Below are 20,668 nucleotides of genomic sequence, written 5' to 3'. Positions count from 1 at the left end.
GCATGGGATACAAGAAGATTGAAATCATGAGGGGAGAAAAAAGCATCAGAGAAATACTCTCAGCAACTGCCTCTAATGAAGTGCTGCAAATGTGGAGGTTGCACCTGGACTTCAGTTTCTATCTAGACACTCACCATAGGTACCACATGCACGTGAAAGTGAACATCAGAGTTCAGCCTATGGGAAGAGAAATCCGTGCGAGGCAATTCATTAATATGCATTGGTCTGAATATTTGGAAGCCAAAGGTATAAATCAAGGGCACATCTGGAATTCTCTCCTAACATGGCTTTAAATTGTCTTGTAGAACAAGGCCTACTGAAGAAAAAAACAATAAAGGCATAATTGCATCATTACATCCTCTATTTTGAAACCTCTTAAACCTCTCTGCTATTATTAATTACAATCAAATATGAATGTTAAATACCTAATACATGCACATATAACACAAGCCAGAGACAATTCTCATTCAAGCAGCCTATTCTCAAACACTTTGGCCACCTATAAGAAAAGTCGGACCAGGTTCTATCAGACATCTTTAAAGCATGTCTACATTTCACTTCTTGTTATTCTTCACACTACATTTTCAGCAGAGCCTGAAAATGTGGCATTATCTCTGCAGAAGCCAGCTGAGCATCTACAGCATCTATTAACTTGCAGAGGAGCTTACATAAGACAGAGACTACATAATGCAAACAGTAATTTTAAGTCATCCAGTTTCCAAACAGTTTGGTTTGTTATACATTTATACTCTTTCCCTTTCTAAGTTAGTGTGATTTAGAGAATGCCTTTGTAATTTTGTCTATCCTGGATATTTTTGCAGCCATGGTTACCAGGAGAAATGTAATTTCTTTACTGGTTTGGGGCTTTTTTAATATTTTGTTCCCAACAGCAAGGAGATTTTCTGCTTTTGTGCTACAGAGAAAAAAAAAAGAAACAAAAACCTCAAAACCACTCTTGTGAGCCTCTCATCCAGCACAGTTCCTCCTTCCCTTGAGACACTCACAACCCTGGGCTTTGTTTATACTGGAAAAATGGGTCCTGTTATGAAATACGTGCCCTCCACACAGCCAGAGACAAGGGCCCCAAGAGCATCATCCCCTTTTCTGGAGGTGTGGCACCCTGGGCCCAGAGACAGCACAGCTGAGGGCTGCCCCTCTTCCCTACAGTGACTTTGGCATCAGGACTGTGGGGAGGCTTCAGTGAGGGCTCTCTTGCCCCTCACATGGGAGCTGCATTTCAGGTGAGGCTCCAGTCCTTGCCTCTGCTGGAGCTGGAGCTACAGCTGTGTGGCAGCCCTGTCTGTATCCCTTTGGCCTGGACCCACTGACCAGCTTCCTGGCCAGACCTCAGATCTGCCTCACTGCAGGGGACTTGTCTGCTGCTGATGGGACTGTATCTGTCTCTGGCTGCCATCACCAGACCTGAGTCACTAACTTATGTTGACCTCAGACCTCTCCCATTGCTATTGACTTGTCTGCCGATCTGGACTCCGTTGATTCCATATCCAGGCTCCCCCTGCTTGTCTTGCTCAGATCCTGTAGGATGGGGCCCTGGCTGGTGAGGTCCCTGCTCTGCTGGCTGTGTTATGGCACTCGGATCCCTCTCCCTCAGGGAGCATCTGGCCCTTGCTGGCTCCTGATGCCAGAGTGCTGTGGCACATACAAGCATAGGTCACTTCCACCGACTCAGATCCATTGTCTGTCTGGATGAGAATACTGTCTTTTAGAGGGATTGGTTCTTTCTTCCCTAATACATGCTGCCCTTCAAGAACAAAATCCAGGTGTAATGAAAAGGGAAAATGTGCTATTCATCTTTATCGAAGTGTCTGAGTGAAGTGTTATAAGTCAGCCAACCTCCATTTGTTATCTGGAAAGAGAATGAAAAAAGCTGTTCGGCAATCAGTGTGCAAGCAACTAAATAACAATAAAGTGATGAGCAGCAGGCACTGTGCATTTGTCCAGAACAAATCATGTCAAACTAACCTAATTTATTTCTTTTCCAAGATAACTGACTTAGTAAGTGCTGAAAGGAATAGGTGAAACATGTTTTGACTTCAGTAGGGTTTTTGACATTGCCTTGAATATCACTCCCATAAAGGCAAATTGGTCTCAGATGGTATTAACATGAGAGGAGTGTGTGATTTAAAAGCAATTCCCAAACTGGTGCAGCGGATGTTTTCCTGTCAACAGGAAGGTATATCAAACTAAGAGATCTGATCTGTCTGCTAGCATTTATTACTTTCATAAGCAACTTGAATGGTGGAGTTGACCTTTGACTTCAAGCTTCCACAAATACACCAAGTTGGGCAGTACCACACTTTGGAAGCAAAGATTTGAACAAAGGTTTACCATTGCTGAATCACAGAAAGAGCCCCAAAATAGTGAGATGAAATTAAGAACGAAGTATGACACTTGGAAAACTTGAATTCTCAAATTAAAAATGAGGGAAAATGTGTAGTCTTTGGTAAGATACCATAATGTACATCCAGTCAGGGAAAGCACTTTAAGAATAGCATAACTGCATTGGAAAATGTGGACTATATGAAGAGCCACTTTTTTGCCACAAAACCAACACAACTAGAGAGGGGCAATGAACTGATATCCCAATCTGGAATACCAAATGACACAAAAATTATTTGCAGCTGCCACAGCTACCTTGATTTGCAGAACACCATCTTTGTGCCATTGGTCATGTTGCTCTGAGCAACCAGGCATGGCCCTTACATGCTCTTGTTTTGCTGTACCTCCTCCTGCTGCTTTAAGTCTTCTCTCTGGGAGAAGATGAGTTTCCTAGTGTCCTCCCTCCAGCTCATGCTAGAGGGCTGCTGGCCCTGGCAGAGAGACCTGTGTGTCTGCAGAGAGCAGCGAGTGAGAAAAGAGCTGTAGGGTTCAGGAGCCCTGGACTCTACAGGGTAGGGAGGGGAAGCCACAAGTCCCCCAGTGCCACCACTGTTTGAAATCCCCCAGTACAGGTCACACCACATCCTATTAAAAGGCAAGATAGAGTCACAAAGTCTCCTGGTCTGCAGAGCTAATACTCCAGGCTGAAAGGCAAAATCTTTGTGTTGGAGTGTCCATCTTCCAGCAGATCACAAAGTGGTTTATTTTACCCTTAATGATACTTCTTGGGACGCTGACAAAAGGCAGGGTGACTTGAATCTTGCTTCAAGACAAACAGAACTCACTGACAATTGTTTAGTTTTTTCTCTTGGCAGAAATCACTCAAGGGCCTGGAGATCAAAACGGCAGCACAAGGCATGCCGGCTCGTTTTGCTGAGCTTTGCAACTTTTCCTCCAAAGACACCAAGTGACTCCCCAGGAAATCTCTCAGCCTTGAAAACAAAATCCAAAACTTGTGGAAAGCTTCTGGGGTCAGAGTCACTGCACTTGGAGACGGCAGGCTGACTTTATAAAACTGTGGCTCCTGAAAAACCCTTCTGATTGCTTTATAAGTAACACTATTTTCTGACTTAAAAGTGCATCCCTGCACCGTGGGATCTGACACATTTCCTAGGTGTGTTTTCAACAGAGGACGACAGGAGGGTTAAGCCGTGCGAGAGAGATCGCTTGCCTTTTCACAGCCCAACAGTATCACTCTCATCTTGCTGAAAAGGCTAAGAGCATCACAGTATTGTTTGTAGCCAGTTCCATGGATGACGCAAAGAATAGATGCAACAAGCCATTTTCAGATTAATGAAATTACATTTGCTGCTGCCTTTCGCACCTTTAGGCTGAACTAAAAAACGAGGGCATTTGTCCCAAAGTTATGAGAAGCCAAAAATAAAGGTTGGGGAGCGCCTTATACAGGATTGCAGGTGCGAGCTGCAGCTCCAGCAAGCCGGCAGAGTGCGGGGCGAGGACGCCCTAACGCGGTGGGCAGGGAATGTTGAAGCCCTGCAGATGCTGATCCCCACGCGCCTGACGATGCCAGCGTGTCCCTGCACTCACGGCACAGCTCCCCAAAAGGAACAACTCTCTGACAATCGACTGCTAAGCCGGGCTTAGAATTTGGGGCCGGTCACAGAGAGGAGACCCTCCTCCCCTGGGCTGGCCAGCCCGCCGGCCGGCCTTCCTTCCCCTCCCCTCTCCGCCCCGCCGGCCGGCGGAGGGTCCTTCCCCGGGGAAAGTTGCTCGGCGTCCCCCGGGCGAGGGGCGGGGGTGTGCGGGGCTGCCCCCGCCGCCTCCCGTCCGTGTCGCCGAGCTGTTTATTTAAATCGCAGATAAAGCGCCTCGCCGCCCGCCCTGCCGGGGACACACAGTCCGGGCGCCCCGCGGGGCCGGCAGGAAGGAGCCCATGGCCGGGAGGGCAGCCCCGGCCCCCGGGGCTCTGCTCTGCGCCCTGCTCTGGGCGGCAGCGGCGGCAGCAGCGGGGGGCGGCCCCGGGGACAACCCCGCTCCCGGCGCCTTCGGCCGCGTCTACCGGGGCGCCGTGAACATCAGCGCGGAGCGGGTCTACGCCTTCGCCTACCGCAGCGAGCCCGGGCAGGTAGGAGCGACCCCCGGAGCGCCGGGTTCCCCGCGGCTGGGCGAGCACTGTGTGCCCCTCTCGCCCTCCCGGGTGGTGGGGGGGGGGGGGGCTGTGTGTGCCGGGGTGGTGCCGGTGCTGCTGCGGCTCCGCCGCTGTGCGGGAGCGGGCCGGGCTCTCCCTCTGTCCTGCCCGCATCCTCCCGCCGCCGCGGTGGTCGGGAGCCGCAGTGCACCTGCGGGCTCCCTTCCACCTTCCCCGCGGCTGTGGGCTGAGAGGGTGCCGGCGTCCCGGGAGCTGCGGGATGGGCAGGTGGTTTGGTGCCCCCCACCCGCGAAGGGGGGTTTGATATCCAGCACTTCCAGCAGCAGAACGGGTTTAAAGCCTAGAAATGAGTTGTGAGGATAACAGTACTACATTAAAATAATTTAAAAACCCCAACACAAAACCCACACAGAAAGCCAAACGACCAAAAAAAAAAAAAGTGTGTACGTGTGTGTGTGCACTTAATAAGCCTTAAATGCCGTTTTCTCCACTGTGCATTTCCTTAGGATCAGGGTGCTCTCCCCTGGTAGCCTGGGAGGTGAGGCAGGGCTGTGCAGGTGAGGTGTGTCGTGAGGAGGCTGCAGGGCAGCGTGGCCGGGGCCATCCACGGCTGTTTGATGGTGGAAAGAAACCTGTCATTTATGTATATCCAGTTATTGCGGGTTCCCCCCTCCCCACTTATTGTGTCGTGTTTATCTCAAGTAGCTAAGTGGTACCTTGGAAACTCTGCCCCCGTTGTTTGGATTGGGCGTTAATTGCTGAGTAAGATGATCTGATGTACCAAAAGATGATGAACTGGGTAGATGAATCTTCCCTCCTGGCCTCAGTTGCACAGAACAAGAGAAAATGGAAACCACAGCTTTTTCCCACACGATGTACTATCTAATAAAATGCACCTGGTATTTATGGGGCAGCAGTTGGGTGTCTGGGCTATGATGCAACGGAGCCCAGCCTTACTTAACTGTTGGGTGTCACCAGTGATCCCAGGAGGTCAAAAGCACACTTTGGGGTTGAGCCTCCTTTTGGAAGCTGGTTATGGTGTAAGTTAAGACTCTTCAGGTGCTGCAAGTATGGGGTATTATGATGAGGACCTATTGGCAGGTCTGTGGCTTGTTAGCAGAGAGAGCATGAATACTGACTACAGTTAAAATTAAATCTGGTTCCTTCAATTTAATGTGCTTTTTGAAGCCATGCGTTTTTCCTGGGCAGCTTCTGCAAAAAAAGCTTTCTCTCCTGGAGAACTACAGTGAAAGCACAGTGGGAGGAGGCAGGGAGGAAGCCCATGGCTGCTCAGTGGTGTTTGCAGGTACCTAAATGCAGCTTCTGGGCTACTTCTAGACACTGAGTTGTTCCTGTGGCTGTGAAGTACAGACTACTCAGTACAGACTACTGCCTCACGTAAGAAGTTACTTTAATGGACTAGTCTCCATGGTCCTGTGTGCTGAAACGTGAAATCTCTGCAGAGATATGGGCAAGAGCGTATCTAAAAACGGAAAATTCAGGTTTGAGATTTAATATTTTTTTCAATGTAGAACTCACCAAGCACTCACATGAATATGCTTAGAGGGCCATGCAATCAGCTCCTGTTAGGAAAAAATGTTTGGAAGACAAAAACTCTATTTAAATAAAGATGGACTTTCATAGGAGGTTTTCTGATGAGGGATGCCTAGAACAGATTCTGAGGATAGAGAGGGCTCCAGAGAGAGACCCTATTATGGCCTTTCAGTATAAAAAAGATTCTAAAAATGATTGAGAAAAGCTTTCTACAGTGTTCAGTAAGGACAGGACATGGGGCAACAGTTTTGAACTGTAGATTTGGGTAGGACATAAGGAAGAAACTTTTTTTATGGTGAGACACTGGAACAGGTTGCCCAGAGAAGTTGTGGGTACGCATCATTGGGAGTGTTCATAGTCAGGTTGGACAGGGCTTTGAGCAACCTGATCTAGCGAAGAGATCTCCCTGCCCATGGCAGGGTGTTTGAGCTAGATGATCTCTGAAGATGATCTTCCAGTTCTGTGATTCCTCAGGTGCTATTCCTGAGATGAGCCACTGGAAACTGGCCAGAAGGTGACTGACCTAGTTGGGGTGTTTGGCTGTGGCTGTCTGCAGCCCCTTCCCCAGCTGCAGCCCTGAACCCATGAGAGGCAAACATGACTGGGTCTCCTCTTACTGGCATGGTCGATCTGCCTGGTGTTGATCTGTCCTGGTGGTCCTGTATCTCCCTGTTGTTGAGAATTGCTCGAGATTTAGAAGCTTGGTAGTGGAAATCTTGGCTTTAATCTGGGACTGAGTTCTTGTGGGCAGGGTTTTCTTATGCAAGAGTTGGGAAGATGTTTAGGGACATGCTGTCTTCTTGGTGTTGGGTCTTGTGAAGGAGGTTAAGTCCTGCAAAAACTCAGTGTATTAGTCCTTGCCTTTTACTACAGTTTTTAACCTTGAGCTCCTAGTGAGGGAATGCCAGCCAGTGTTTGCCAGTTGCCTGCCAATTGTGAGCTCTCCACTCTTCCTGGTCTTTTTGGTCTCTTCCTGTCTCTGTGCTGATGGCAGTTTAGCCAGAAGCTTCTGATAACTCAAGGCAGATACCACATGGGTGATTAACCTTAGTTACAGGAAAGCTAATTGAATAAAAAGAGCATTTCCCATATGGAAGGGCTGCAGTGGATGAGTTTAATTGCTTTCCCCTCTGAAAAAAAGTCAAGTCTGGAGTGATCTGGCTCTGAAAACAGGAATTTGTTTTCATGATGCTGTGAATTCTGCTGTTTTCCCCTCTGCTGTTCTTTCTTATGAGTCCAGGCCTACAAAACAAGGGAAAACTTGGGGACAAGAACAAAATGTGAGGGCTGGCTTGCAATCCATCAGCCCTCTGTAAATGTTTTGGTTACTCACATGCTGTGGCTGCACAGGCACATCTGAAAATGCAGCTGAATAGAGCAGTGCTTGAATGATGGATGAGAGAAAGGAGGGAACAGGACCTTTTCTCCTGTTTGGTGCTTTAGAGACTTGCTGCTTTCTGAACAGCGTTGTGCTTGCCCGATCTCAGAGGATGTTCTCCATCCACATCATCATCCTTACTCCTTGGGATATGGGGGTGCATGCAAGATGGGAGGGAAAAAGCGAGTCCCATGAGAGTACTCACAAGCCAGATGTATACAAGGTGAAGAAGCCACAACTTGGGGCTCTGCAGCAGAGCTGCTTTGAGACCTGTGGCTTCCTTTCTGTGCAACTTGTGAGTAAAATGAGAATGATGATACTTATATGCTGACCAAATCACCTAGCTGAAACTTCTATGGGTATATACATTGCCAGGTCTCTTATCTCTGTCTGTGGACAGGGAAAAGCCTTCCTATAGACTGTACAGAAACACTTCACCTTGTTGTCTTGAGGCAGGAGAGCTGACAGTCTTTTATGTACTAGGATTTAGGCCTTAATTGCTGAGCTGAAAGTAAAGCTGTGCTGAGGAGAAGCACAGCCACCTCTGCTGCAAGGGTCTTGTAGGGTTGGGCTGTGAACAAAAGGACATAACAGACTCCTTCCTTGTGGTGGAAACTCTTGATTTGTAGTGGGGTAGTCTTACTGCTTTTTGAATTCCCTTTTCTTCTTTCTAGATACTCTTTGAAATTCCCCCCCCTCCCCCCGCCCCTCTGTATTGCTGTTTGTTTAATGTTTAACTGAGTGTAAAAAATATAGTAATAAGCCCAGCTGTGTCACTTGTTGCTATGCCCTCATACTCTAACAGCAAAGGCAGATGTGCACTGTTAGAAATGAACAATATCTGGTGAAAAATTAGTTGGGCAACAGGATTATTTTATTTTAGGATTATTAACATTGGAGACATCCAGGATGAGGGGGTAAAAAATTAACACACTCATTCCACATATTCAACATGTCCCTACTTGGGAGGGAGAAAGGAGGGAGACTTTTGCTGGTTTGCTGGAGCTGCCTGTGCAGTGTATTCCTGCCAAGAAGACTGAGAAAGTGCGTAGAATGTTTCTGCTGGATTTGCTGTTGAATGGAGAGGCTTTATGTGACAAGGAAGGGAATCTGCTTAGTTCTATGTTTGCAGTAATACAAGGGTTTTCAAAAAGAATAGCGTGTGTGTGAGTACTGAAGGAGTTCAGAGTGAATGAGACTTTCCACCACTGTAAGATCTGGCAGTTGCTAATGGTTAATTTGATGAAAACACGAATTACACTAACATTGTGCATGTTGGTGTGTCCTGTACCAAATTGTAAGTGGTCCAGGAGAATATCATGAGGAAGAAGACAAGAGAAGTTCTTTTTCCTAATTGGAGCTCAGATCAGCTGAATGTATAATTTGAGAAATATTTGGACTATATTTAGAAAACCAAGTATCTCTTAGGAGAACAAGTTTCCAACTTGCTGTTTGTAGGCAAAGCTGCTGCAATCCAGACACAGCTCTTGGACATTCATGCAGTATATGTTGGTTGTGATGAGCTCCAAAGCTGAGCAGTGGGCTGCACCTATTTTAAGAGTAAGAGTGGGTGCTATTTCCCTCCTTCTCCCTTGCCAGGACTAGGAACAGAGCCCCAGTCTCAGTTCCCATATGGCCCAGCTCACCATACATTGTGATTGACAGTAGATTAAGCTGTGGCTTCTCTGCTGAGAAGTTGTGCAGTGTGAGGATGTGTCGCCCTGGAGTGAGTGTCTTGTCTGTGAAGTCTGTCTGAGGAGTGATGGGTAAAAGATTGATTGCCCTCAGACTGTGAGAGGCTGTGTGCTGCCAGGGAGGGTTCCTAATGTCATTGCCCTTTGTTTTTTCATAATTGCAGATTAGGAAAAAGTTGACTGTCCTAAAGGAAGAGTGGTATCAATACTAGCAAGAAGATCAGAAGTCTCCCAATTACATGCCTTAAATTTTGTGACCAAGTGCCTTTTCCAGCCAAAGAGCATGGTGCAGCTGTGTTCCTCTGACCTCTAGTGAATGGGTCTCTTGTTTCCTAGGTGTGGATGGTAGTTGCACTTGCTTTCCTCCAGGAAAGAAGCCAGAACAGGAATTCACCTGTGTATTCCTCTGGAACTGTGTGATGAGTCACTTGCTCAGTCCAAAGCCATCTGTCCTAGCTGCAGGGAAACTCCTTGATCTGCTACATGGGGCAGCCTGGTTTAATAAGCGGCCGTGATCAAATCTGTGTTTGCTGTTCTCTGCTCTTTGCCATGCTAGTATAGGTCCCACTCCAGCAGCACCCATGTCTATTATAACAACTCTAGGAGCAATTTTTTCACCTCTTTGTTCTAAGCTGGCTTTGGGTTTCACATGTAGGACCTTTTCAGGCTGGAATAAACTACCTCAAAGTATTTGCATGGTGTCCTGCACATGTTCTCCATAGTGTTAGTCTTGGCTCCAGCCCAACTTTCAGTCCAGAGCTACACTGTGCATGCAATAAAACCTTATTCTACTGTTTGGAGATGGCGGAGCCTGAGCTATAGTGAGGACAGCAGGTTAAGTTCTGTCTTTCCTTAATGCTGAGTAGAAGCCCACCAGTTTAGCCACAAAGATGCAGGTAAAAATCAAAGAAATTGGGAAGACTACAAATGCTTGCATGAGAAGATCTCCTGATGTCATTAGAGCTGCTGTTATTGCAGGATCTCCAGGGCCACAATATTGCTCTTTGGTTGTTGGCTCTAGTCTGTTCGCCACAGGACACTGGAAGAGCCTCAGCACACCATTCCTGGAACCTAATAGTAACTGCCTTATGAGACAGGAATGTAGGGACAATGTCAAATCCAAAAAAAATCAAAGCAAATTATAGTATATGATGTCTGAAGCCAAGCAAGGTTCAACAAAATCCCTTTGGAGTAACTTGTGTATATAATTTATATTTCTTAAAGAAAACAGCCAACCCTAGGAGGTGACAGCATAGGCAGTGTAGAGTACACAGCACTTGGAATGTACTTGCTGCTGCCCAGTGTGTTCTCTTGAACTCTCCCCACCCTGCCCAGGGTCACACAAAAAGCTTTTACTTGCAGGGGAAAACAAAAGTAAACTATGAGAGAAATGGTATGGGGATCTACTAAAAACACAAACTTGACTGTTGTTTTTTGTATCAGAAAATACAGTCTTGAAAACCCTCTGACAAAAGTGGGATATCTTAAGTGAAAGAATGGTGTGGGAGGCGGCTTTGCTTTGGGCTGGGATAGGAGCAACTGAGATCCCCTCAAACCTAAATTATTCTTTATCTTTCTAGGATTTTGCACTTCATGGGTTTCCCTACCCAGGAGGCAAAAAGAGAGTACATCTTGTCAGAGGCTATCAGTTTGCAGGCTTTAGGGAAGAGAACTGAAAGCTGCTCTGGTTTCTTGCAGGGTAGCCCGCACACCTTCAGATGGTGACTGCGGTGCTGGCAAGAGTTTTATTTTTATTTCTAATGTGTAAGCTAATGCTGTCAAGCTCAATAACTTGTCCTTGAACTAAAGCATCTCTTTTGGATTTGAATGTTCTAAGTCTTAGTCATTCTCTTCTTGTTGGGCTGTCATGTTTAAAATCAAAGCTGATCAGGTTTTGTTGTTCCCTCCGCACCTCCAAGATGTTTAGATTAAAAAAGAAAACAAATTCTGCATAAGAGTAACTTCGTCAAAATGCCTCTCCTCAGTTTGAACTCTTTCCAAGAACAGTGCAGCAATTTATTATACATTTGCATTGTAAGTAGAGGCTGAAATGTCCTCAAATAACTTGTGCAGAAGTTGTTGGTAGGGGGGTATGCTTTTCCTGTATGGATCTCATCTGCTATTTCAGGGGATATTTAAGGAATCTCAGTGCAGACTGTAAAAGGTATATTGCAAGGGTGTGCCATCTGCTCAGTTTGAAAATATAGTTTAGTACATTTGCATAAGCAAACATAATTTCATGCTGTGCATACTTGGAGAACCACAGAGAATTTCAGAAACAGCCTTCCTTACTTTTTTACACTGATGTTTTTCTTTGAGCATAGAAATAGCTACTTCAGTGCAGTTTAAAATAAATGAAAAATTGTTTAAAAAAAAGACAGCTTGAATTACAAGACATAATTCAATCCACATCTGAAGTGTTACTGAAGTGAAGAACTTGGGAGCCAAGAAAGAACCAGGTATCTATGTTCTGACAGCAATCCCTGGAGTTACTGCCAGGAGCTTGGTGTTACAGCAAATTTGGAAAGGTTATAAACCTTTTTGTTTCAAGGGTTGGCCTGGCCCAGAGTTGCAGCTGCTGTGGTTTAGGAAGATGCAATTATTGCAGAGTAGTTTGTTCCTTAACTGACTGTTCAAAAAAGGATTTTTTATTTTTAACATCTTCCTAAAGTCTGAGGGTATTCAGAAACAGGTACCTACTTCATCCAGCATGGCAACTCCCAGTTTCTCTTTCTGGCTGTCTTGGAGACTCCCTAGTGACATTGGTTAGAGGACAAAATTTCAAAAATGGAAAAAGGTAAATATTATCATGCTTTATATTTGTCTTGCTTCCATTTATGCTTCACAGATACTGTTGCAAACAAGTGAACTCATGGGAAAGTCCATGGCAGGCTCTAAGTCCACACAGAATGTTTGCACAGAGTGAAACATTTAAATGAAAAATACTAATCCTGGAGCAATTACGTTAATGTGTCCGAGGCCGTGCTTGACATACCCAGAGTCTGTCTCTTCAGTTACGCTGCTTCGGGTATTTAATACTCCTGGCAGAAATACTGGAAGAAAACTGTGGGCCGGAGTTATTTGACAAAATCCTTTTGGCAATTAACACTTATTGACATTGGAGCGCAGAGACAGAGAAAGGCTGAAAGAGAGTGATCCTCTGAGCTCCACTTGTTTTGTTGTCAGCCAGGAGTGGTGCTGGTATCTCATAAGGCAGCAGAAAAGAGGTTTTCTAAAACCTGTCACTGTCTCCTGACTATTTTCCTTCAGGGTCTCAGCTTCCCTCTGTTGTGTTGTCAGTGGGAAGAGCAGCAGAGTTCGGTGCTGATGGGGTATTCATTCACTGCCTCAATTGCTTTAGTCCATCTGGCTCAATCCTACTTCACTTAATTTCAGGGTTTTTATAAAAATGAAACACCTCTTTCTTGTGCAGCAGCTGTTCAGTGGCTTTTGTACATGTACCCTGTGCTGAGACCTTTCATTGTAGGCAGCAGCCTCTGTGTTTGCCTGCCGGATGTGTTCCCTGCCCACAGGCTTGGCCTGGTGCCTTGGCAGGCCCACAACCAAGCGCTGTCGCAACGTGGACTGATAATCCCAACGGGCTCACAAGGAGCGGCTGGCGTGTGGGTGCGGCGGAGAGCGTGGTGGAGCCCTGGTGTGACTCAAAGGCTTTGCTTAGCAAGAGCTTTTGGAAAGGAATCCATGGTAAAGCCCTGGAAAACCTTTGCTTGCAGCACAAATTGTTGTTGCAACCTCCTGCCTTGCCCTTAAATTCACATCCCCACAGTCTTAAGATGATGTGTAATCTCTGTGGGAAATGCTGATTTAATAATCAGTCCAAGGATTCTTTCATGTCAACAAGAGCCTGGTTTATTTTGCTTCATGTTTGCAGCCGTGGTGGTTCTGTTCAGCTGGGTGAATTTGAGACCAGCTGCTTCTGCCTGTTCCCATCTAGAGAATGGAATTCAGGTGTACTTTTTTTCCTTTTCTTTTTTTCCTCCCCCTATCTCCATGATGGTGGTGGAACTGAAGTGCAAATATTTGTCTTTCCTGGTCTAACACGTTTTTATGCAATGCTAAGAGCTCTCTCTTTATTCAGCTGTCTTACTGCTCTGTCCACCTTGAAACACAGAAGAAACTTCAAGGTCAGTCATCTGAGAAACAAAACTATCATGAGCGTGGCTGGTGAATAGCCCCTGCACACAGCAGAGCCTTGGCACTGGGAGGGAGTGTGAGGAGCAGAAGTCTCTGAAGCAGTCCTGACCCTGCCTCAGCCCCGCAGCACAAAAGGCAGCAGTGTGGTTGTTGCTGACAAATATTTGTGCAGGGCCTGCCTTGTCAAAGGGAGCATTTGGTACACTGGTTTGGTTCCCAAGATGAGGGTTTCAGCTTGGAGGGTGCAGATGACATCTAGCACTGCACTATAACACCGCTATAGCCAGCCTCCTACTGTGAGTGTACAAGGAAGGGGAAGGTGCAACCAGCTTTCTGTGGTGCTGGCAATGGTCTGCTCCATCGTGAAGTCCCACAGCAGTGCTGGCAATGCAGGAGTGACAGCAGCCTGGTTGACCCTCTTACTGCCCAGGCAAAACTTCCTCCTCCTCCCACCAGTGCTAAGTGAGTGGGGGTGGATGCAGAGGAGGCTCATAGTCTTTGTGATGATTATAATTTTAAAGTAAAACTCTGCTTTTTTGCTGGAGTTCCTCTTGTCTCTACATAAAGTTCTATGTTGAAAGGGAGAGGTCTGTGTGATGGGAGCAGTGGTTCTGTAGCAGGGAAGTGTTCTTGCATTAGAACTGCTTGTTTTTAAAATGAAATAACCTTTGGAAAGGTGTGGAGGGGAAAGCATGTTTGAAGTAAATAAATCACCTTTTTGTTCTTCACCTCACTTTTTTTCACTCTTCTAAAAATATTTTGCTGAAGGCAAATGCCAAATGCTGACTTTCAACGGGAAAGATGGGATTACTAGCATTGACTCAATAGCGAATTCATTAAATCTGTAGCATGAAAATGTCTATAAGGCAAGAGAATCTAGAAGCAAAGCATGGATTTAAAGTTTAAGGTAGGTCAAATAGAAGACAGCCTAAAATAGCATAAACATCAGCTCATAAGTGTTTCATTTTTATCCCTGTCCCTTGTAATGCTCCTGCTAGACAGTTCATCCTGCCAGGGAAGATGTCTTCCTCCAAGACCCTAATTAGGGTTCCTTCTAATCTGTAGCGCTGAATTGGAGAGCGAGTGACAACAGCCAAGAGAAGCCCTGTTTGCAGTTAAATGGTAATTCTTTCTGCACTTTCCCAAGCTTCCTCATAATTGCACCTACATTTTGCTGGACTTATGCCCGAGCTTATTTCCAAGTCTCCAACCATTAGCTGGGGACTTCTTGTGCAGGTTTGGCCAACAGGCAAATCCCACCTGTTTTATTGCTGTGTTTGGGAGGAGTAGCTGTTGTATAAGAAAGATGCCCATCAACCAAAGCTGTTGGGAGCTGCTGCTGTATCCCTGAGATCCTGAGAGGGGGAGAGCAGAGCTGCATCCTGGGATTGGGATCTGCCCCCTCCACTGGAAGTGCAGGATCTGCCCACAAGAGGCCCTGTGTTGCTGTGGTGGTGGCAGCAGGGTAAATAACTAGGTGGACTGGAACCTCAATTGCCATCTGTCCAGCTTCTTAATCACTCTGTTTGTTTCCTGGACTTTATAATAAAGATGTTGATGGGGTTAGGGAGTGTGATGCTCCTGATTGATCTGGGTATGTGCAAATGTAGGAGGAGCAGAGGTGTTCATTGCAAGTGAATTGTTGATACACTGAGGTGCAATTTAAAGTACACTGGGATCTTCTCGATGAGCTGCTCTGTAACTGTTGTGTCTGACTTTATCACGTTCCTCTCTGAGACACCCTGTTTGAATGTGGCCTGGGAAGCAGCTTTGCCTGTGTAGAGTGCAGAGAGAAATGTGATGGGGGGGAGGAAGTGTAGTGAGATCCCACCTGTGAGCACATACTTAGGCCCTAGGTGGTCCTGCCTTGATGCAGCTGGATGCTGCCCCAGATATTATCAGCCCAAAAAGAGCACAAGGCACCTGAATATGGACTTTTAGGGGAACAGGGCAAAGGAGCTATAACCAACTGTTACAGGGAGCAAATACAGAGTGCTGAGCACAGTAAGGATGTAGAGAAGTCATTATGGTAGTAATATAGCATATACCAGTTTTCATGTGGGTAAGTGCTTAGATTTAAAAGATTATTGAGTCTTGAGACTCTTACCTCCCTCTTCTGGTATTCCTATTTGCTACTAGTATTATAAGATAATGGAATTGGCAGCAAAGCTGAATAAACATCGTAGGTGATGTATAATCAGCTTAGTTTTGTGGAGAGAGGGAAACCAAATGAGGTGTCTGGCTGCTGGATCACAGCAGAGGGAAGCGACCTTCTTCCACCTCTCAGATTTTTCTCTACCAGCATTAATCACCAATGCTTTTGTTTCCCTTCCCTTGCCCTTCTCTGGGATAGATGGGGAACTTTCTTTTCTTACTGAGGATGGTCAGTCACCATAACAGATCTTCCAGAAAGGTTGTGGAGTCTCCATCCATGGTCAGCTGGCTCTAGGTGTTTCCTGCTTGTGTCCAGTTCGGGTCTCCCCAGTATAAGAAAGGTACGGACTTACTGGAGCGAGTCCAGTGCAGAGCCACAAAGCCAATGAAAGCACGGGAGTATCTCTCCTATAAGGAGAGGCTGAGAGGGCTGGAAATGAATTGTATTCATTTAATGTACATGTACTGATGTACAATTAAGCAAACCTGACTATCTGCAATATATGCATAACCCATGTCCTGGGTTATGTTCTGTATTCGTGAAGTCAGTGGAGAAGAGAATTTCCCAATCTCTGGCTTGTATTTATGGATAGTTGAGGATGCATAAGCCAGTAGTGCTATTTGCTGTGAGTTATATGTGAGCTCCCCATTGCACTGAGCTATGTGCTGAGCCCTGGAGAGTTCACAGAGCCATGTCCAACCTGAGGCAAGTGAGAATCGCTTCACCTGGAGGTGGAGGTGGGTTTGCTTGAACTGCTTCATGGGCAAAAAGCTGCTGGACAGGTAGCTGAAATGTGTCCTTCCTGCAATGATAGTTGTTTTCCCCATGGGTGGAGAATTGCTCCATGTCCTTGCAGGAGACTGGCTTGGCCATCATGTCTTCACTCTCCTTAGATTTGTTTTCATGTTCAGTTGCAGTCGCTTCATTTGTGTCCCCATTCCTTGTCTCAGCAAACACCTACAACCATCAGCTTGTTCAGCCCAGTCCCTGTGTTTCCAAGTTAAACCAACGTGGGCTGGCTCAGCTCCCTCAGGGCAGCTACAGATGCTAAAGAAGCCACTGAGTTACCTTCCAATGCTCCCTGGTGGTGGTGGCCCACCGTGGTGACACCCTTCAGGTGTTCCTTGTGTATTTTGCTTTGTGGTGACGGCTTTTTAAACTTCATTTTAGCACCCTATGGCGAAATTTACTTGGAAACAAAACTGCATGTGTAGTTTCTGTGACCAGAAGGAAAAGCTGGAAGGCAGGCCAAAAGTGCTTTGCAAAGGTTTAGAAGCCAGAAGGCAGTGGGAAAAGATTCTAACATCTGCTTTTCTATTTCAAGAGGGTTTTAATTAAATTATTTATGATTGTTTTGGGTTTTTGTTGAAGATCTTTAATTTTTTTAGGATTTGGTGGTTGTTGCCTCTGTACTATGGTGCTAATGTCTGGAAAACTGATAATGATTATTGCTTTCAAGAAGGTGTTTTGTTCTACTAGACTCAACTCCCATGTGATCTTAGAATTACTAAACAAGAATAAATAGGAAATTTTCTTTTAGACCTGGAATTGCAGATGTAAGTCATTTATCTGAAGCCGGTGTCCTTGGTGTAAGAATTAAACTGATGTCTCTGGTAGCTCTGCTTCTGCTACCTTGCTAATTCTGTATGTTCTTTTCAGAAGGTGGTACCTCCTTGCATCTTTACTCTTCTTGGAGGGTATAAAGTCAGAATACCCGTGAGAAGTCTTTTACTGATCTAGTGAGAGTCCATTATAATCTTTCAAGATGTGACAGGTTGAAAATGTGTATATACTATCCACTTAATATGCTTTCAATATTTCAGGGCCTCTAATTGAGATAAGCTATGGATTCTCATATTTTGTTTTCTTGATCAATATCTACGGTTCTGGAGAGGGAGCTGAAGGGATGCTATTTTCAAATGGAAATGGTGACATTTCCACATGGTGCAGACAAACTCCTTGCTTCTCAAATAGTGAACTGAGGGTGTTTTACACCACAGCTGTCCTACCTCTGCAACCATGTGCTGGCCAGATAATGTAGGGAGACATTTTGGTTGCTGTCTTTCTCACAAGCAGCCTTTCTTGTCCACTTGAGGGCAGTCAGAAGTGTATTCCTGTTTTGTTAGGTGGGATTATGGTTATCTTTGAATTGTTTACATGAGATCCAGCTGCTAACCTGCTTTTTCGTCCTTGGCTATTGATGTCATCTTTGTGATTTTCCCAGTAATATTGATTGAGTTGGGTATGTAAGAGTCCCAGCAAGAAAATTCTTAGTTGTAGCTTTGGGTCTTTGTCTTGTGTGTCTCTGTGTGTTTGCTTGATTTTTTTAAGAGAAGTTATTCAGGCTGCTCCCAGCAGAAGCTACCGAACTCTCATGTATTCTGCATTTGTTCACTGTATCTTGTCTGACAGTCAGCTCTCACCTGAACACAGGGCTGTGATTCTGGACTGCAGCATCAACAGAGAGGCACTTCTGTAAATGACTTTTGGATCCAAATAATCAGTCTAGTGATAAACATTGTTGATCTCCCTGTGCATATTGTCAGCACCTAGGTCAGACTGAGGAAGGGGGAGAGGCTTCTCCCACCTACATTTGGAGCTGTCTTGTTTTCTAATTTCAGCTTATACTTCTGTGTACTCTCTCTTCCCACAGGTAGATGCAGTGCGGGTGTACGTGAACAGCAGCTCTGAGAACCTCCGATACCCCGTCCTGTTTGTAGTTCGCCAGCAGAAGGGAGTGCTGTCATGGCAGGTCCCACTGATTTTTCGAGGCCTGTAAGTACTGGAGTCTCTTCTTTGTGACACACTCATCTACCAGCTGTGTTCATCAACAGCCTCCCTCAAGTCCTGCGTCTTGTAACCTGTGTAGACTGCAGGGCTTGGTTGCAGAGCATTCTTGCTCACTGCCAGCTGGGTTTAGGAAGACCAGGATTTGATGGGTAACCTCTTACTTGGCAGTGCTCTTAGCTCTTGGCTCTTGGCTGCTCTTGGCTCTTAGCCTCTCAGATAGGTACACAGAGTACCAGGAGGCTTGTCTGCGGGGAATCTGCCTGTGTCACCACCCAGTGAATCTACCACACGTCATTGCTGTCATTCCGCGGTTGCCTGCCATGTGTGCACGTAGTTCCTGGGCTCTAGTTTGGAGCAGGGTTTGAACAGGCTCTTGAAAGAGCACCCTAATTTCTGTGGTACAGTGCATTTGGGGAAAAGAGCCTCTGTTTCTCACCTCAGGGACCTAAGTTAAGTTTGTTCTAGGGAGTGGCTGTTTTGGAGCTGCTTCTTTGCAAAAGTGATGCTGCTTTGTATCTTCGTCAACCCCAGAGCTCGTTGGGCTGCAAATTCTGAAAACAATTTTCAGCCACCTTAGACCATTTAAAACGTGAAGCTTCATCCTGTGACTGAATCCTGGTGCCAGCAGCAGATATCCTGCAGTGTTTTGCCTGATGCAGGGGATGGTTACAGCGGTGGCTGTCACTGCTCTCTTTGCCTCCACTAAATGGCAGATCTTAGCGATCCACAGCTGTCATGGGCTGTTCCCCAAGGGAAGTGAAATGTGGAGGATGACCAGTCCCTTGTGCAGACTGCAAGCAGCAACAGAGGTGGAGCTTCAATGCTGAATAAAAGACTGAATGCTCCTGGCCTTTCAGAGGAGAATTTCAGTTATGCAAGCAGGGGAAAAATTATGCCATTCTTAGTAGTCCTGAACAACTTCTTAACTGCTCTCTCTCTCTCTCTTTCCCATCCAACTTTCTCCTCCCTCTTTCCCCTGGCTGTTTTAGCTATCAGAGGACCTACAATTACCAAGAAGTGAGTCGGACCCTCTGTCCCTCTGAGCCAACACCTGAAACAAGACCCTCTGACCAGATTATATTTGTGGATGTCGCTTCCATGGCACCATTCAATATTGCATATGAGCTGCTGGTCACCAGGCTGGAGAACTTCCAACTTGAGTAAGCTGGCATGTGAGAATACAAATGCAATTTCTTCGTGTATCACTTGAACGTCACTTAAGGGATTTGGTCCATCTGCCTACTCTTCCCTTATTTTTCCTTCCCAGGGAAAAAAAAAAAATTTTCTTTTGTTTAATTTGAGGGTGCTTTGTGTGTATTCCAGCTCTGAAAGTTGTAGAATTCAACATCCTGGTATTTGTTTTCTAGGACCAACAAAGCCTTTAACTTCACTGCCAGCCCTTCCCAGCCCCAGGTAAGGAGGAATCCTGTGTAGATTGCTTGTATGTCTTACCACATCCAAGGGATTGACATGATCTTTTGTTAGAGATAGCAAGTCTTTTATGACTAGGTAGTTTCCCTCTTAGGATGCAGGGAAACTTCCTTACTGTTGAATTCTCTGTGGATACAGTGAAGAGGTAAGAGTGCTTCAGTCACTCTAGGGACACATTTGGGTCCTCCCAAAACCCATGAGCAGAGGAAATGAATGGTACTGGCACTTCAGGAAATCCTGGAAATGTCCAGAAGTCCAGAGGCCGTTGGACTGCTGCACTTTTGTGAGGTGGTACACACCAGTGTTGTGTTCCTGCCAGTTCTGGCTTACTTGCCTGAGCATGACTTGTCAAGATGCAGTCTTTACTGGAAAAAAATAAACACAAAGATAAATAAGCTGAAAAGGTGCAGCAGAACTCAGACTGCTATTCCTTGCTCAGGGCAGCAGGTCAGGCTGCAAAGTGATAAATGAGATGTTTGGTATGTGTGTTAGTTCAGAAGGAAGCACATGTGAGCAGCACCTCCAGCTGAACAGCTTTACCTAGTGCCCTACAGATACAAATCCTCTCTTGAATGAAAATGGTGTTGGCAGTAACTGTAGAGATACAGGAACATGTAGACCTGGGAAGGTGTGTAATTTACCCAGGCTGTCTGGGACTCTGTTTTTGTTGTTGCTTTCACTGTTAATAACACCATTTAATTTTAGGTTTCCTATTACCAAGCATCCCTAGCTAATCCTTTTTGTTCTCAAATGTCTTAATCTGGTTTGCAGTTTCATGCAGTATTTTGTACTGTAGGAGCAGAGGGAATGATGGACTCTTTATAAATACTCAATACTTGGGATTTTGTAATTTGAATATAGAGTGTTTAGGATATGGAATTAACTTGTGACTAGGGTCTGATTTTTTGTGACAATTAATAATTTGAGATTTGTGAATTTTAATTTAAAAACAGATGTATGGAGTAGAAGACTGCTTCTTAATTGGTATAATGCTGAGGTTT

The 20,668-nt window shown here is 45.6% G+C and overlaps 1 protein-coding gene across 1 annotated transcript in view; it reads left to right on the top strand.

Annotated features, from left to right (window-relative positions):
• The first annotated feature begins 3,012 nt into the window (after nt 1-3,012).
• SIDT1 (SID1 transmembrane family member 1) overlaps nt 3,013-20,668 on the top strand; it is a 41,239-nt gene continuing 23,583 nt past the window's right edge. The window contains exons 1-4 of the mRNA XM_069019315.1: nt 3,013-4,486; nt 18,100-18,221; nt 19,226-19,396; nt 19,604-19,649. Of these exons, the coding sequence (XP_068875416.1) occupies nt 4,295-4,486; nt 18,100-18,221; nt 19,226-19,396; nt 19,604-19,649 (531 nt within the window). The 5' untranslated portion in view covers nt 3,013-4,294. The remainder of the gene's footprint in view (nt 4,487-18,099; nt 18,222-19,225; nt 19,397-19,603; nt 19,650-20,668) is intronic.

The sequence above is a fragment of the Aphelocoma coerulescens genome, chromosome 1, assembly GCF_041296385.1.
Source record: "Aphelocoma coerulescens isolate FSJ_1873_10779 chromosome 1, UR_Acoe_1.0, whole genome shotgun sequence".
NCBI lineage: Eukaryota > Metazoa > Chordata > Aves > Passeriformes > Corvidae > Aphelocoma > Aphelocoma coerulescens.
This window is presented reverse-complemented; position numbering and strand designations above follow the sequence as displayed.